This window comes from Rhinatrema bivittatum, chromosome 8 (assembly GCF_901001135.1).
Source record: "Rhinatrema bivittatum chromosome 8, aRhiBiv1.1, whole genome shotgun sequence".
Classification (NCBI taxonomy): Eukaryota; Metazoa; Chordata; class Amphibia; order Gymnophiona; family Rhinatrematidae; genus Rhinatrema; species Rhinatrema bivittatum.
The window spans coordinates 260,681,136-260,699,962 of record NC_042622.1 but is presented as its reverse complement, the minus strand read 5'-3'; the positions used below and the strand labels follow the sequence as shown (position 1 = coordinate 260,699,962).

General features: G+C 47.2%; 1 protein-coding gene across 2 annotated transcripts in view; it reads left to right on the top strand.

Moving 5' to 3' along the window:
• Positions 1-18,827, top strand: part of VEGFB (vascular endothelial growth factor B) — a 132,048-nt gene that overhangs the window by 100,921 nt on the left and 12,300 nt on the right. For both annotated transcript variants that reach the window (XM_029614756.1, XM_029614755.1), the window contains exons 2-4: positions 6,913-6,955; positions 14,073-14,269; positions 15,516-15,589. In XM_029614756.1, the coding sequence (XP_029470616.1) occupies positions 6,913-6,955; positions 14,073-14,269; positions 15,516-15,589 (314 nt within the window). The remainder of the gene's footprint in view (positions 1-6,912; positions 6,956-14,072; positions 14,270-15,515; positions 15,590-18,827) is intronic.

Genomic DNA, 18,827 nt, shown 5'->3' with positions numbered 1-18,827 from the left:
CCTTGATGGAGTTGAGAGACAATCCCTTCTGTAGGTCGTTCTGTAGGAATTCCAAAATCGCTGGAATTTTGACTAAGCATGGGATGATGTCACGGTCCTCACACCAGGCTTCGAATACTCTCCAAATCCTTATGTATGTTAGGGATGTGGAGAACTTGTGTACTCGGAGCAGGGTGTCAATTACTGCCCCCGAGTATCCACTCGTCCTCAGGTGAGCCCTCTCAATGGCCAGGCTGTAAAAGAGAATCAAGCTGGGTCCTTGTGGAGGATCCGCCCTTGTTGGCGGTAGCGGGAGAGGGCTCCCTGTCAGTAGCCTTCGCATGTGTGCGTACCACGGCCTTCTTGGCCAGTCTGGGGCCACTAGAAGTACTGGTCCCTTATGGTGTTCTTTCTTGTGGATGATTGTGCCTATTAGGGGCCACGGTGGGAAGGCGTATAATAGAGTTTCCTGTGACCAGGTCTGTACCAGGGCATCAATTCCCTGGGACTGAGGTTTCTGTCTGCAGCTGAAGAAGCTGGGCACTTGGGTGTTGGACTGGTTTGCCAGGAGGTCCATGGTTGGTGTTCCCCAATGGCTTACTATCAACTGGAATGCTGTGGTCGACAGTCTCCATTCTCCTGGGTCTAGACTTTCTCTGCTGAGGTAATCCGCAGCGACGTTGTCTTTTCCCACGATGTGGATGGCCGAGATCTCTCGAACGTTCGCTTCTGCCCACGTCATTAGGGGGTCTATTTCCAGAGACACCTGTTGGCTTCTGGTTCCTCCCTGATGGTTGATGTAGGCCACTGTTGTGGCATTGTCCGACATGACTCTGATTTGTCTCGGAGTCTGTGACCGAACCGTAGGCAGGCTAGTCTGACTGCCTGTGCTTCTAGGCGATTGATGTTCCATCCAGACTTTTTGTTCCATTGCCCCTGGGCGGTTCACTCCTGGCAGTGTGCTCCCCATCCCCGTAGGCTGGCGTCCATGGTGAGCAGGATCCAGGTCAGTGAGGACAGCCTCACTCCATGGCTCAGATGGCCTTCTTGTAGCCATCGTCGTAGTTGGGTCCGAACCTTGTCCGGGAGCTGGAGACGAACGGTGTAGTTCTGAGACAGCTGGTTCCATCGTGACAGTAGAGAGCGCTGTAAGGGTCTCATGTGAGCTCTTGCCCATGGCACTACTTCCAGTGTGGATGCCATGAGGCCAAGGACTTGGAGGTAGTCCCATGGTGTGGGACGAAGCTGACTCAACAGGGTTCACAATTAGGTCATCAGTTTTGATCTCCTTGTCGGTGACAGGATGACCTTGTCTTGTTTGGTGTTGAACTGAACTCCCAGGTATTCTAGGGATTGGGAGGGCTGCAAACAGCTCTTGTTTGTGTTGACCACCCACCTGAGGCTCTCCAGTAGAGTTTTGACTCTGTGGTCGCCTGGTGACTTTCCTCTGGGGATTTTGACCTGATCAGCCAATCGTCCAGATAAGGGTGTACGAGGATTCCTTCCTTCCTCAGTGTTGCTGCCACTACCACCATGATTTTGGTGAACGTCCAGGGTGCTGTGGCTAACCCGAATGGTAGTGCCCAGAACTGGTAGTGACGGTCCAGGATCATGAAGCGTAGAAAACGCTAATGCTCTTGATGGACCAGAATGTTCAGGTAGGCTTCCGACAGATCCAGGGATGTAAGGAATTCTCCCGGCTGTATCGCCCTTATGACCGAGTGTAGGGTTTCCATGCGGAAGCGAGGAATCTTCAGGTGGCAGTTGACAGACTTGAGGTCCAGGATGGGCCGGAACGTCCCTTCTTTCTTGGGAACGATAAAATAGATGGAATAATGTCCAGTATTTATTTGTTGTGAGGGCACCGGTGTTATAGCATCTAAGGCAAGTAATCTGATCAGAGTAGCTTCCACTGCCGTCCTCTTGGAAGGGATGTGGCAGGGGGATTCCACAAACTTGTCCAGAGGGATGTGGTGGAAATCCAGATACTATCCCTCTCAAATGATGGCTAGGACCCACTTGTCCAAAGTTATCTCCACCCATCTTTGGTAGAATAGGGCACGTCTGCCCCCTATGGCTTCTTCCCTTGGACAGATCTGCTGATTTTCATTTTGGGGTGCGGCTGGGACCTGGCCCCGAGCCGGCTCCCCTTTTGTTGTGCTTGTTCTGAAAGGACTAACTCCTGCCTGTGGGGCGAGCTGCTTGGTATGTGTTTCTGTATGGGTTGAAGCACTGTGATCCTCTACCCCTAGAAGTTTGGGGGAAGGGTCACTGGTTTCACTTATTCCTGTCCTCTGTTAGCTGCGGCAGTGGGGATTCACCCCATTTGTTGGCTAGCTTCTCTAGTTCGCTTCTGAATAGGAGGGTTCCCTTGAAGGGCATCCTTGTGAGTCTCGTTTTGGACGATGTGTCGGCCGACCAGTTTCGGAGCCAGAGTTGTCTTCTGGCTGCCACTGCTGATGACACTCCCCTAGCCGCGGAGCGCACCAGATCAGAAGCAGCATCCATGAGGAACGATACTGCTGGTTCCAGGGCTTCCCCGGGAGTGTTGTTCCTGGTCTGTGATAAGCAGGCACGTGTCACCACGGCACAGCAGGCCGCAATCTGTAGAGACATAGTTGAGACGTCAAAAGACTGTTTGAGGATGGATTCTAGACGTCTGTCTTGGGCATCCTTGAGTTCTGCTCCTCCCTCGACTGGGATAGTAGTGCACTTCGAGACCGCACAGACCGTGGCATCCATTTTCGGACATGCCAGGAGATCTTTGGTAGCGGAGTCCAGAGGGTACATGGCTGCCAGGGCATGTCCCCCTTTGAACGTGGTCTCTGGGGCTTCCCATTCCAGGTCAATTAGCTGCTGGACGGCTTGTAACAGTGGGAAATAATGGGAGGTCTGACGGAGTCCCTCTAGGAGGGGTTCATCTTAGGTTCCCCCAAGGCACTTGTGCCCGGGATAGTGAGCTCTTTCAAGCTGTGTGTGACTAGGTCTGGAAGCTCGTCCTTGGTGAAGAAATGTCTCATGGTTCGCTGGGGTTCAGTCCCTGGGGGGAGTTCCCCTTCCTCCAGGGGTTCTGAATCGTCGTCTGAGTTGTCCATGTCCCCGAAGTTGGGGCTTCTGGGTGGTGGAGGCACTTCTCTGGGCATAGAGGGTCCTGGTATGTTGAGGTCCTCTGGCAGAGGCTGTGGTCATGTTATCGGAGGCCCCGGCTGCATGTGGACAAAGGTATGCAGGCCTTTGAAGAATTCCACCGAGGAGATAGATGCTGGGTCTAAATTAAGAGGCGCTGTGTCCCTGGGGAGTCCCGTTTGAGGGAGACTCCTGCTGGGGGACACGAGGTCCGGCGTACTGTTCGAGAAGCTGGATCCCGGCACTGGCTCTGGAGGGCCATGGGCTGAATCCCCCAGGACTAAAGAAACAGCAAGGAAGGCTGTCTAACAAAGCCGTGAGGGCAGCAAAACAGGATTAGCAGCCAGGTGTCCAAACTGGATTTCTTTATTGAACAGTAACACGAATATGTGAACAAGCCCGACTCTGGCCGAGTTTCGCCCTCTTTCAATGGGGCTACATCAGGGGCTCAACTTGTGTCGTGTTTTGATTAATAAATATCCAGGTCTTAAATAAGACTCTACAACAGCTGATTATTAAACAGAGTTTGGAAAACATGTACGGGCAGTGGTGGCCCTGCCTCTCATTCACTCACAAATGCACTGGTATTCATGTGCCGATATCTTGTTGCAAAATTGTATCATTTAAGAGGGAAGGAAGAAATAAGGAACAATGTTCTTGTAATTTAAACTGCTACTGTTGCAGATTGCAGATCGCAATATTGAATGTGCTTGCGGTGGCAAGCATCAGCGGCAGCACCTCTATCCCGTACTCACTCATACATGTATGAGTGAATACGGGATAGAGGTGAGTGAATGAGAGGCAGGGGCACCACTGCCCGTACATGTTTTCCAAACTCTGTTTATTTATTTATTTATTTATTTATCGATTCTTATATACCGCGGTACGTATAATCATACATCACCTCGGTTCACAGTGAAACAATAAATTAGCAACAGGCTTTACATATAACAGGTTAAACAGTAGAACATAAAACGGCTACAGGCTTTACAAATATAACGGGTTTCCAGTGTAACATGCTAACTTCGTTGAGTATAATAACCATAATATATTAATATTCAAAAATTACGCAGGCGCATTTAACTGTCAAAGAATAGTCCAAAGTCCCATTATGGTCAATAAGCGGCAATTAAATGATCTAGGGGGTAGTGATACACAGAAGGAGAAAAAACATATGGGGAGAAGCGACACATGGAAAACAAAATGTAGACACATGGATAACATTCGGGAAGAAGAGACACATAGAGCAGATAAGTAATAATAATAATATAGGATGGTTAAAATTTATAATAAGTAATGGAGCAGATAAGTAATACAGGATGGTTGCATTTCAGTTAATAATCAGCTGTTGTAGAGTCTTATTTAAGACCTGGATATTTATTAATCAAAACACGACACAAGTTGAGCCCCTGATGTAGCCCCATTGAAAGAGGGCGAAACTCGGCCAGAGTCGGGCTTGTTTACATATTCGTGTTACTGCTCAATAAAGAAATCCAGTTTGGACACCTGGCTGCTAATCCTGTTTTGCTGAATCCCCCAGGGCCTCCTCGCACTGTATACACAGGGCCGTGGCCTCCTCATGCTGTGCAGCTCTGATGTGGCATGCTGTGCAAAGGGCATGAGCCTTGAGCTTCTTCTCCAGTGGTGCCATGGCTTGTGCGCGTAAAAATACAGGGACCTGGCAGCCTAGTTATGCGCTCCGGTGCGTTGAGGTTGTGTGCGTAAGTCGGGTACGTGCTCAATAAGATGCGTGCACTGCTGTGCGCACGGGCCAAACTTATATACCCGGCACAGTAAGCGTGTGGTTGTGCGTGTCACTATGCGCATGGCAATTATACGCTTGCTGATGTGTCTCGCCTCTGTGCGCACGGGTCGAGATGGCAGACAGGGCGGCGAACAGGTCAAGATGGTGACGGCAACCACGCGGCCAGTATGGCGACCACCTCGGATGGTCTCCACATGGGAGGACCCCCGAATCTGACCGGGGCCTAGCCCTGCTGGGCTGATCAACCCAGTGGCACTGGCACCAGCTGGCGACCTGTGCGACTCTTTGAACTTCGGAGACCGGAGACTTTAAATAAGTTTTCTACCTTACCTTGTCTCGGCGTTTCCCGGTCTCATTCCGGGCAGTCTCCGGCTGCAGGGGGAGAGGGAAAATACCTTCACCGCTGCGCTCAAAGTTGCACCCGCTGCCTCTCAGTCTCACCCGTTGCCAGGGGCTAAGTCCATGCTGAGGGTCGACGGTCGGACCAAGGCCAACCTCCGAGGGATCGCGGAAATCACCTCAGGAATTCTCAACTGGGGGAGGGACCCAAGCGATGTCACCACAGGAGAGTGGGGCTCATCTGTAGAGGTAAGATTTCTTCTTGTTTTGGGTTTCTTTGGTAAAATTACTCTAACACTGTGCGAGCGTGCATAGATTCCCTAACTGCTATGGAAACGGAAAATACTGAAGAGCAGCACTTCCTGCCGGGGTATATGTACTAGGGCTGACGTCAGATTGAAATCTGATCCGTCTCCAACTGCTATCAGGAGTACACTATACCCATTGGTCCTGAGTCCATCTGCTACACGCTAGGAAATGTCCAAATATCAATAAAATATTTCAAAACAGCAGACACATCACATAATACCCAATAATTAAAATGGCAGTCAATCAGGAAAAATAAACTTTAAAAGCCACCTTACTCTTTCCAGCAAAACTCTCCTATTCCTTTCCCTTGCAGGCCAATAGCACAAACCAGAAGCAGCAGTGGATGGATACTGAAGCTCTGTCCTCACGGTCCTCTTCCTTAGGGCCACAACCAGTCTCACACACACACACACACCAATTAGACCCACAACCAATCTCTGTCTCTTACACACCAGTGACTTCCCCGACCAGTCTCTCTCTCTCTCTATCTCTTTCTCATACCAGTCAACTCCCTGACGAGTCTCTTTCTCTCTCACACACACCATTCTCCTTGCTGACCAATCTTTCTCTCTCTCTCCCTCACACACACCAGTCACCTCCCTGACTAGTCTCTGTCCTTCACACACACCAGTCACCTCCCAGACCAGTCTGTCTCCCTCACACATACAGACACACCAGTCACCTCCCTGACCAGTCTCTGTCTCAATCACACACATTCTTTGCTTCCGTGTTTACTAATGAGGATGTTGGGGAGATACCAGTTCAAGACCTCTCATGAACTTAAAGACCTCTATCATATCCCCCCTCAGCCGTCTCTTCTCCAAGCTGAACAGCCCTAACCTCTTCAGCCTTTCCTCATAGGGGAGCTGTTCCATCCCCTTTATCATTTTGGTTGCTCTTCTCTGTACCTTCTCCATCGCAACTACAGTGTGCCAAATCCAGAGCATTAGCACAGGAATGCCGCAGTATAGTCTGCCCATCCCCTTACCATACGTGTACCTTATTACACTGTACCAAATCCAGAACATCAGCACAAAAGTACCATACTATAGAGTGCCAAATCTAGAGCATTACAACAGGAATATTGCACTTTAGAGTGCCACATTCAAAGTGTTATAATGGGAATATTCAGAAAAATTTGCCTGGAAAGGTTAAAACTTATCAATCTGGAAATGTTTATATTGCTGGAGTGTGATAGAGGTAAGTTCTGGACTTCTAACTTCTAACAAAAGCAGGCATCTCATTCAAACTGAGCTCTCTTCCAAGCCAGGCTAGTTTCTTGGGCAGGTTTTCTGTTTAATAAATTCAGGCTAGTTCTCCAAAGGGGGAGCAACTATTCTGCTCAGTAATTATAAATGTAACAGGCATAGCTTATTTTTTTTTTTTCTTTTCAGCCATCATATTCCCAGATTGAGGAGAACCACAGAGCTGGAGAAGGTAAGACATGGAAACCACGGGCAGGACTGTGGCTCAATCGTGGCCCTTTAGCGTGTCAGATGAGGAGGGAGAATCCCCTCTTCCCCCTGGATCCCATCCCTCTATACGAGAGAAATCACTGAGCCAAGGAAGGCTTGCCTTCCTCTGCTGTCTGAGGCTAGCCTTTCATACCCAGGAGCCAATGACACGGGGTCATCTTCTGTCGGCTTCTCAGCACCAAGTTGACTGTAGGTCATGTTATTCTGCTTGATAGTCATTACCTTGCCCAGCTGCAGAAAATAAGAATGTGAAAAACTAGTTTGTGAATTTTCTCCCTTGTGCCTGCCTCCTGTCCAATAGGAGTGGAGAATTGCCCGACTTTCTGAGTAATCTACCCATAGTCCTCCATCCCTCTGCCTCGTTTCCAAGATTCCAGCTGCCTTTGGCCAACTAAAGATTGCAGCCTGACCCATTGCTTTTTCCTGCTGGCAACCAATTGGAATCGAGAGATTACATCTGCCACACAGAATTTCTTCCCCACTGGATCTGACTTGTTTTCCTGCTTCTACAGCTAGGCCTTGCACTAATCACATTTTGAATCTTAGGGGAGGGGGGGCAATAAGCAGAATTCTGCTAAGGTCACAGTCAATGAAAAGTTTTGTGCCACTGTGTGCACAGAAAAATGTCAACACCAGGTGTTAAATCTTTGCTTTTATCAGGCCCACAGCAAATAGCAAGAGGAGGGTTGCATACCCCACTTTTTCTCATGGCACTCATTTACAGATGACACTTTCTCATTTACATAAGGGTAAATGTTAATTTTATTGAGTGCATATTAATGTGAGGGGGACCATCCTAATGAGAGTAACATAGTGTGCGACCGACATGCACTCATACACACTGCATGTGGGTATTTTTATGCATGTAAATGAGAAGCGTTCCAGGAGGCGGAGTCTGGGCGGAGTTAGGACTTAGGTGCACAGTCTTTTATTTTAAAAAGTGTGCAAGTAAATTCTCTTGGCAAAACTGCACTCACCAAACAGCAGCTATAATTGTGCACACATATTTTGCTGGGCTAATTTTCAAAGTGGACTTATGCGCGTATGCCCACTTTGCCAATTGGTGTACCTTATGTGCATTTATGCTGGCTAACTTATGAGCAATATTACAAAATTTCCCCCAATTTGTGGGAGTGGGAAAGTTATATGGGTAACTTTACTTCGATATTCAGCATTCTGTCTACTATACCCAGTAAAAATGAAATATACATGAATAAAGTTATCTGGGTACCTTTAGGACAGCCCTCAAGCACGAGCAGACTTACCAGATAACATTATCCAGATAGTGCTTTAAATTAAGTGACCCCCATAGGTGAGCTCAATTTAAGGCCTCTAAAGTTAAAGCTTGGTGCATATATTTAGCCTCAAAGTAAGGCGCTGTGAAGCGGGATCACTCAGCGCTTCACAAGAGCGGAAACAGAGAAGAGGCTGGTAATTACAGATCGGTTAGCCTCACCTCAGTGGTGGGAAAAGTAATGGAGTCGCTGTTAAAAGAAGGAATAGTGAGCTATCTACAGTCGGAAGAATTGCTGGACCAGAGGCAGCATGGATTCACCAGGGGAAGATCCTGTCAGACAAATCTGATTGAACTTTTTGACTGGGTAACCAAGGAATTGGATCAAGGAAGAGCGCTCGATGTCATCTACTTAGACTTCAGCAAAGCTTTTGATATGGTTCCGCACAGGAGACTGGTGAATAAAATGAGAAGCTTAGGTGAGTGCCGAGGTGGTGGCCTGGATTGCAAACTGGTTGACGGACAGAAGACAATGTGTGGTGGTGAATGGAACTTTCTCTGAAGAGAGAGCGGTGTTGAGCGGAGTGCCGCAGGGATCGGTGTTGGGACCATTCCTGTTCAATATCTTTGTGAGCGACATTGCGGACGGGATAGAAGGCAAGGTTTGTCTTTTTGCGGATGACAGTAAGATCTGCAACAGAGTGGACACGCCGAAGGAGTGGAGAGAATGAGACGGGATTTAAGGAAACTGGAAGAGTGGTCGAAGATATGGCAGCTGAGATTCTGATTCCTTCTGTCACATATGTACTATAAAACAGTAGGGCTGAGTGTTCCCATAACACATCCTATAATGAGAAAGCAGGGACTGTGCAGGAGAGCTGAGTGTCTCTGTAATACATCCTGCTTGAGATAATAGGGACTGTGCAGGAGGGCTGAGTGATCCTGTCACATACCCTGTCTTGAGACAGCAGGGACTGTGCAGGAGGACTGAGTATTTCTGTAAACATCTTGCCATGAGGCAGCAGGGACTATGCAGGAGGGCCAAGTGTTCCTGTAACACATCCTGCAATGAAGCAGCAGGGACTGTGCAGGAGGGCCAAGTGTTCCTTTAACAGATACTTGAAGGGTTTTAGTGATCCCGGGACAGCGACAAACCTTTTCTGTTGCAGGAAAATCAGCAGAACCAGGGGTCACAATTTGGAACTCCAGGAAGGAAAGCTTAGAGCCAGTGTCGGGAGGTGTTTCTTCGCGAGGAGGGTGGTGGATGCCTGGAGCGCCCTTCTGGAGGAGGTGGTGGGGACCGAAGCTGTGGGGGATTTCGGGGGGGCATGGGATGGACGCTGTGAATCCGTGGAGTCTGGAGGATGTGAATGAGGGGAGGAGGCATGGGGTGGCTTGCGGGAATGACGGCTACTACCTGGAGATTAATATCCTTATTCAATGGACATGCATACGGTTGGTGCGACTCCAGCATTGCTCTGTGCTTCGGCGGCAGGGGGCAATGTGGAGGGAGGGATTTGCATCCACAGAGAAGCAGGGGAGTGGCTTGCTTGTTGCAGCGGTTGCTACTCCAAACCAAATGGGCCTGATGCTTCACTTTCAATGCATATCCAGCATAGCTCTCTGCTTCAACATCAGGGGGAATGAGGAGGAGATGATTTGTATTCAGACTGCTGCCAACAAGGACTGAATTGCACAGGCTGGGTGAACAAGCGTGGGAGTGGCTTGCTTGTTGCGGCGGATACTATCCCTAGCCAATTGGCTAGATGCTTCACTTAGATGCTTCACTTGGATACAGCTCCAACATTGCTATCTACATTGATGGCGGGGATGGAAGGTGTTGTGTCCGTCGCTGTCCGACGTCTCTGCTCCGCCCACCTTACCTCATTGGCGACTCCCTCCGGGGTTGATGGAAGGCTAGCTGCTGCGGCGTCTCCAGGCCGTCCTCTTGCGGCGTTCCCGGACCGGCTCAACACTGCAAGCCGCCATGTTGACCAGATGCCTAAGGGCGCACGTGCGCAGCCCAACTGATGTACCGGTGTTGGCGCGAACCTCAGGGGCATCTCCCTGAGATGACGTCATCAGCTCCAGATATTTAAGGTCTCAGTTTTTGCTAACAGGACGAGTTAGCAAGGGATAAGTTTACCGAGCTTCCTTCAGGTCGCTGTGGATGGGATTCGCTCTCCGCAAACCTAGCTACTCTGCCTCCTCGGACTTCACTAGAGGAACCCGCTCCTCGGGGGCCTCGCTTTTCTTTTTCTTTTCAGGTCTCAGTTCGGAACCAGTATTCGCTCCTCGAGGGCCTATGTCCCGGACCTGCATCTGAATACCACTTCTGCTAAGAAGTCATCGCTGCTTACAACATTAGTGAGTTTCCATCTATCTCTCAGAGCTTTCCCTGGGACCAGGTACTCGCTCCTCGAGGGCCTACTGCATCCCAACTCCTGAGCTGCTTCAAGATATTATTGTGGGAGTGTTACCACCAAGGACTTGTTCCAAAACTCTGCATATCCTATCTACTCATTTTCTTAGTTTTCTACAGCTCAGCCACCTTGGGATCGCTGTTCCAGTACCTGAGGGACTACAGCCCAGCCGGGTGCTTCCAGCTCACTACTGCCACCTTTGGTGGTTTAATATATTGTCTAATAAAAGAACTAGTGTGTGTCTGTCTCCTACACTAAGCCAGACTAGTGGTCCCTCTCGGGATCTCCCCCGAGGGTGTGGTCACCTGCCACTGGTCCAAGGATCCACCCACAACTATTCTAAATAATACCAGATTGCTATCTCTCAGCTTTAACAACAGATCTTTAATAACAGAAAGGTAATAAAATCAAAAAGTTACTTATAAGGGACAAGAGTAATAGATAAATATGAAGGGGATGGGTGTGAGAGCTTGCTGCTGGGCAGACTGGATGGACCATTTGGTCTTCTTCTGCCGTCATTTCTATGTTATATAAGGCAAGGTTTGTCTTTTTGCGGATGACACTAAGATCTGCAACAGAGTGGACATGCCGAAGGAGTGGAGAGAATGAGACTGGATTTAAGGAAACTGGAAGAGTGGTCGAAGATATGGCAGCTGAGATTCAATGCCAAGAAGTGCAGAGTCATGCATATGGGGTGTGGAAATCCAGAAGAACTGTATTCGATGGGAGGGAGAAGGGCTGATGTGCACGGGGCAGGAGAGAGACCTTGGGGTGATAGTGTCTAATGATCTGAAGTCGGCGAAACAATGTGACAAGGCGATAGCTAAAGCCAGAAGAATGCTGGGCTGCATAGAGAGAGGAATATCGAGTAGGAAAAGGGAAGTGATTATCCCCTTGTACAGGTCCTTGGTGAGGCCTCACCTGGAGTACTGTGTTCAGTTCTGGAGACCGTATCTCAGAAGGGACAGAGACAGGATGGAGGCGGTCCAGAGAAGGGCGACCAAAAAGGTGGAGGGTCTTCATCGAATGACTTATGAGGAGAGATTGAAGAATCTAAATATGTACACCCTGGAGGAAAGGAGGAGTAGGGATGATATGATACAGACTTTCAGATACTTGAAAGGTTTTAATGATCCAAAGACGTCAAACCTTTTCCATTGCAAAAAAATCAGAAGAACCAGGGGTCACGATTTAAAACTCCAGGGAGGAAGACTCAGAACCAATGTCAGGAAGTATTTCTTCACGGAGAGGGTGGTGGATGCTTGGAACACCCTTCCAGAGAAAGTGGTGAAGACCAAAACTGTGAAGGATTTCAAAGGGGCGTGGGATAAATACTGTGGATCCATAAAGTCTAGAGGATGTGAATGAAGAGAAGAAGCATGGGGGTGGCTTGAGGGAATGATGGCTACTGCCTGGAGATGAATATCCTTATTCAATAATGCGACTCCAACATTGACCTATGCTTCAACGGCAAGAGGAAATGTGGAAAAAAGAATTTGCAATCACATAAAAGCAGGGGAGTAGCTGGCTTGTTACAGTGGTTACTACCCCAAACCAAAAAATACCTGATACTTCACTTTCAATGCAAATCCAGCATAACTCTCTGCTTCAACGGCAGGGGAGGAAGTTTAACACTTCACACATATCCAGCATAGCTCTCTGATTCAACGGCAGGGGAGGAAGTTTGACACTTCACGCATATCCAGCATAGTCCTCTGCTTCAACGGCAGGGGAGCAAGACTGATACTTCACTTTCAATACATAGCCAGCATGGCTCTCTGCTTCAACGACAGGGGAGAATGAAGAAAGGTTGATCTATATTCAGGCAACAATCAACAAGGACTGAATTACACAGTCTGAATAAACAGATAAGCATGGGTGTGGCTTGCTTATTGCGGTGGTTAATATCCCTAACTAAATTAAGCTATTTCAACACTGCTCTCTACATTAATGGTGGGGGTGGAAAGGAAATAGAATAAAAAAAGGTTACTAAGAGCCAAGAGAAACAGATAAGTATGTGAGAGAAAAAAAAAGTGCGAAACTTGCTGGGCAGACTGGATGGGCCGTTTGGTCTTCTTCTGCCGTCATTTCTATGTTTCTATGTTTCTATGTATTGCATGCTAATATTAGCGTAGGCAGAACCGCTTTAACATTCACACTGAGCTTTATCGCACAGGCCCCAATGTGACGATCAGTTCTTTTTTCAGACTAAGAATGTGGCTGCACTGGGGTTCTCTACAGGGTTGCCAACTGGCTCCAGATTTTCAGGACAGCTTTGATCCGGTCCTGCTTTTACTCCCCTGCATGAAGGTACTTATAGTTGATTTTCTGAGGGAATGCAATAGGTAAATTAGAATAAGCTCCAGCATGGAATGGGGTAAAACCAGGACTGGATCAACCTGTCCTGAAAATCTGGAGCCAGTTGGCAACCCTAGTTCTCTCGTGCCATGGTCAAATCCTTTGCCCCAGTGGGAATTTCGGCTAGCCTGGCCCTCAAGATTATGCTAACAGCCCTGGTGAATGGTAAAAATTTCTGGTACAACACACAGGCTTACAGGCACCCAGGGCACAGCATTAGGGTGTGTCCTGCCAACATGTTTCTGATAATGTTTGCAGAATGTTATCCCGTGATCTCATATCTTTAAACAGTCCTTTTGTCTCAGAAGGGGATATGCTGCGTCCAATAATGCTTTGTTTTCTTTAAATTTTCTTTTTATTTTCTGAGCTAATGCCATATTCACTCTTAGGGCCGGATTTTAAAAAGGTTACGTGCGCTAAGCCTATTTTCAAAAGGCCTGGCGATGCGCATAAAGCCCCGGGACGCATGTAAGTCCCGGGGCTTTACTAAAGGGGCGGGGCAGTCCGGGGGTGGGGTGGGGGGCGGGACCAGAGGCCTCCGACAGAGCGGCCATTTGCCACCATGTCAGAGGATCGCGTGTCGGCAGGTTGCCGGCGTGCACAATTTGTGTTTGCCCGGAGGCAGGCGCAAAAGATAAGACAAAGGTCAGGGGGGGGTTAGAGTAGGGCTGGGGGGGGGAAAGGTTAGGGGAAGAGGTGGAAAGGTCAGGCTAGGGGGAATGAAATGGGGGAAGGCAGCGCAGCTCGGCACGCGCAAGGCGCACAATTGTGCACCCCCCTTGTGCACGCCGACCCCTGATTTTATAACGTGCGCACGCCTGCGTGCGCACGTTATAAAATCGGACATACATGTGCGCGCACCAGGTAGCACGCGCACCTTTTAAAATCTGCCCCTTAGTCTCTCTCCTGCTCTCTATTTCTTTCCCTTGTGCAATTTATTCTCCCTGAAGTTCACGCCCCACCCTGGCTTCCAACTTGGCGTATAGTAGGATGACTCTCCTGCCTTGCCCTAGGAATAACAACCTGCTCTGATTTTCTGTCCATCCCCCTCCACCCTTCTGCAGTTATAAAGTGGTTGGAGGTGTATAACCGCAGTTACTGTCAGGTCAAGGAACAGCTGGTGGATATCAGCACTGAGTACCCAGAGGAGGTGGAGCACATTTTTCTGCCATCCTGCGTGCCACTTCTACGCTGTGCTGGCTGCTGCGTGGATGAGGAGCTGCACTGCGTCCCCACCAAAATGCACATCGTGGTCATGCAGGTAAAGGGTGAGGCGGGGCAGCACCATGAGACGGGAAGGGGTGGGAGGTTGGAGGCTGGAGGGAGGGAAGAGGAGGAGGTGGAAGGATGGAAGCTTCAAGGCAGAAGACAGCTCCATTAGGGGAGGGCTGGGAGGTAGTGCCATGAGATAAGGATGCAGGAGAGATCCCCAAAAAGGGGAAAAGATAATGCTGCTCTGCAGAGTGCAAGATGCCACATGAGAACATAGGGAGAATGCTGTCAGATAAGGCAGGAGACACCACATACGTAAGAACATAAGGTATGCCATACTGGGTCAGACCAAGTGTCCATCAAGCCCAGCATCCTGTTTCCAACAGTGGCCAACCAAGTCACAAGTACCTCGCAGGTACCCAAACATTAAATAGACCCCAAGCTACTAATGCCGGTAACAAGCAGTGGCTATTCCCTACTAATTAATAGCAGTTTATGGACTTCTCCAGGAACTTATCCAATCCTTTTTTAAACCCAACTACACGAACTGCCTTAACCACAACCTCTGGCAAAGAGTTCCAGAGCTTAATTGTGCATTGAGTGAAAAAGAATTTCATTTGATTAGTTTTAAATGTGCCACTTCCTAACTTCATGTCATGTCCCCCTAGTCCTTGTATTATCCGAAAGAGTAAATAGCCAATTCACATCTACTCGTTCAAGAACTCACATGATTTTAAACACCTCTATCATATCCCCCCTCAGTCGTCTCTTCTCCAAGCTGAACAGCCCTAATCTCTTTGGCCTTTCCTCATAGGGGAGCTGTTCCATTCCCTTTATCATTTTGGTCACCCTTCTCTTTACTTCCTACAGTGCAACTATATCTTTTTTGAGATGTGGCGACCAGAATTGCACCCTGAATACTGGTGAGACCACACCATGGAGCGATACAGAAGCATTATGACATCCACCATTTTATTTGCCATTCCCTTCCTAATAATTCCTAACATTCTGTTTGCTTTTTTGACTGCCGCAGCACACTGAGCCGACGATTTCAATATAAGAACAACTATGACACCCAGATCTTTTTCCTGGGTGGTCACTCCTAAAATTGAACCCAACATCGTGTAGCTAAAGCATGGATTATTTTTCCCTATATGCATCACCTTGTACTTGTCCACATTAAATTTCATCTGAGGGCAGGGAGAATGCCACTGCATGGGGTGAGAGACACAGTATGAGAGGAAGAGGAGAATACTGACATGCTTCTTCTGCTTTGTTTCTACCTCCACTCGTAGATAATGAAGACGAAATTCATGAACACCCAGACAGAGGAGATGCCATTTGTACAGCACAGTGAATGTGAATGCAGGTACGCAGCATGAACAGGTACAAACTTAGACTCTAAGCCCTCTGGGGATAGGGAAATACCTACAGTACTTTGAAGCGCTGAAAAAAAGTGCGAAAAGCGGAATATAAATCTAAATAAATAAAATAAATCTCACCAGATAGAGAGCATAGGGTAAAAGACATTTGTGGGTGAGGGTCCCTGGGTAATATTAGTTTTAAGTATAGGAACTTGCATTCTTATCTATCTAGAAGGGCAGAGAATCAAATTGAAAAGACAATAAAATTGGCTTGGATAAGGCACAGTCTCCTGCAGGTGGTCAAACTTGTATAGCTGATAAATGAAAGATATACTTAGCAGTCTAGATAGGAACCACCAGGCAAGCCAGGTGTGCTAGTTGAGCTTTATGTATTGAGCTCTACAATAGAAAAAGGATAAGATGTGAAGAGGCATCTTAGTCCACCAGAAATAAAATTAGTTAAAAGAAAACATGGGGCACTGTTGAGACTTAGCAGTCCTGAAAAACTGTAACTTTAAATATGGCATCAAACATATTCATCCTGCCTTAAATCTCATTGTAATAATGCATGTATGTGTATGTGTGTTTGCAAACAGTCTGATGGATGGTATCAAAGATTGTATAGACTGCAGAAGACAGTATGAGGGAGGAGTGTGTATATCCTTCACAGATCCCTCTGCTGTTTGCCCACCAGGCACCCGCTCTCCTCTTGTGTATGTAGGTATATCATGTGTGCATACTCCGGGGTGAGGGGTGAGGGTAAATATATGTTTATACAGTGCAGATGCAGTGATGGATTTAGTTTTTTTTTTTACACCCCTAGGTACTGTTGCTGCTGCCTATCTTTCCCTGCCCAGGGAGGAGCTGGATCAGAGATAAAAGCAGCTTTGCTTTGCTCTGGTTTGCTCTCTCTGTCCCAGCTTCATCCGCTCCCCTCCTGAGAGGGAATGGGCTGGAGCAGGAAGCAGAGACCCTGATAGGCTACTAAATGAAATGCTCAAATACAGCAGTTTACTAGCTCAGGAGTAAAACTATTTAAACTGAGTCCACTTTTTGGCCATTTCTCAAAGCCATGGTCAGAAGGACCAATCTATAAACACGGGGATGCCATTAACCCAAATAATTATAGAGGGATGTATGTCAACAATAACATTAGCAAATTATTTTGTAGTGAATCAACAAATGAATACTACGATTCCTAATGAACAGCAAAGGTTTACACCAGGGGTGGCCAACTCTGGTTCTCGAGAGCCACAAACAGGCCAGATCATCAGGATACCCACAATGAATATGCATGAGATAGTTCTACATGCACTGCCTCCATTGTATGCAAATCTGTCTCCTGTGGATATCCTGAAAACCTGGCCTATTTGCGGATCTCGAGAACCAGAGTTGGCCACCCGGGCCGGCAGAAGCATTACTGGTAGGCAGAGTAGACGGTGGCCCAGGGTGATGGAAGTGGGTAGGGCGGCAGGGTAGTTGGTAAGGGTGGCAGTTTTGAAAGGAGGGACGAGATGAGAAGTACTGCTAGTGAGGCACAGAGCTAGAGAGCGTTTTCCGTTTTGGGGGTATGTATTTCTTTGAGGAGTTGAGGTCATTTGTTGTATGTGATGAGAGAGAGAGATCACGTGACAGCCTCACTGCCTAGGGCAGCTGGACACTGCAGCCACCTCTAGTTTACACAGAAGTCAGATTGGGTTGCTTCCAAAGCATCTACTATATCTTCCCCTTGCAAACACTGATTAACAAACATGTTTAAAAAAAAAACAAAAAACTCTCAGGGAGAATGTTTGCATGGTTTATTGACTTTACAGCAGCCTTTGATTCTATCTGATACCATGACCTCAACTTTAAACTACTGCAAACTGGAATTGAGGGGAAAACTTACTACTACTATTACTGCTATTTAATATTTCTATAGCACTACACAACCTATGCACTGTACAAACAACACACAAAGCTAGAGCTTACAGTCTAATAACCTATGATAAAACTAAATCCATGTATTCATCTATCAGTTCTAAAAATATACAACCTGCAGACAGCCATCTTCAGATGAGTGAGACAGGGATGTAGCCTGAGCCCCACTCTCTTTAATATCTACATCAATGATCTCCTCATACTACTAGAGATAGCCTTAGCCCCGAGACTGGAACTAAATAATTCAGAGCTCAAATGCTTGCTGTATTCAAATGATCTGGTCATTATATCCTCTACCCTATAAGGTCTGCAAGAAAAACTATACCTGCCAGAGACCTGCTGCGAATGATCAGCCCTGCAACCAAACCTGGAAGACAAAAATTTAGATTTTCTAGAAAAAGCAAAAAAATCTCCAATAAAAATTCACATTCTTCATAAATAAACATGAAGTTAAGCATACCTTATAATATACATACTTTGGCCAAAGACTAACTTCATCTGGGAGTTTTAAATTGACTACAAAGACACTATAAGAAAAAGCACTAAGAGCCCTGTATGCTATAAAGAAACCTCTGAAAAGATGCAACCCCTTCCAGTAAAACTATTAAAATTATTTGATAGCATAATTCAACCAATCCACTATTATGCGAGTGAGGCCTAGGATCTATCTTTAACGCCAACTATACAAAATGGGACAAAACCCCAATAGAAATTCTGCACCTTCAGTTCTGCAAATAGTGTAAATACGCCTTATCCACAAAGACACCCCTAATATAGGTGCAGAGCAGAACTAAAACGCTTCACCTTACTATTCGCCATATAAAAAATGAATATTTAAGTTCTGGTGTCACTGTAGTAACAGCAACACTAACTTCCTTCACTACTAGGTAGTCTGTGAAATAACACAGAACTCTATAAAGAACATTCTTAGCACATATGTGCAAACTTGCTGTACCAAAATAGTATTAACCCCCAGAACTCAAACAACAACCCAGTCTACGAAAAAGTGGTAATGCAAATATTGCAACTGGCCCTAGAACACCAATACACCTCCTATTAGGAAATACAGATCTGAAAACAATACAAGTAGGCTACTACAGATCCCTACCTACTAGCAGAATCCTTCACCTTGGTCACAAGTGCAAAACACAGATAGACTCTCACCAAATACAGCGTAAGGGACCACATGTTAATAAAGATTTGTTTTTATTAGTGCTCTTTCTCTCATCATGTTGGGTCAGGCCATTCCAGACCATTTAGGAATTACCGACAGATCCCAGACAGTTCTTTATTGCTTACTTTCACGGGTAATTGATGAGTTTC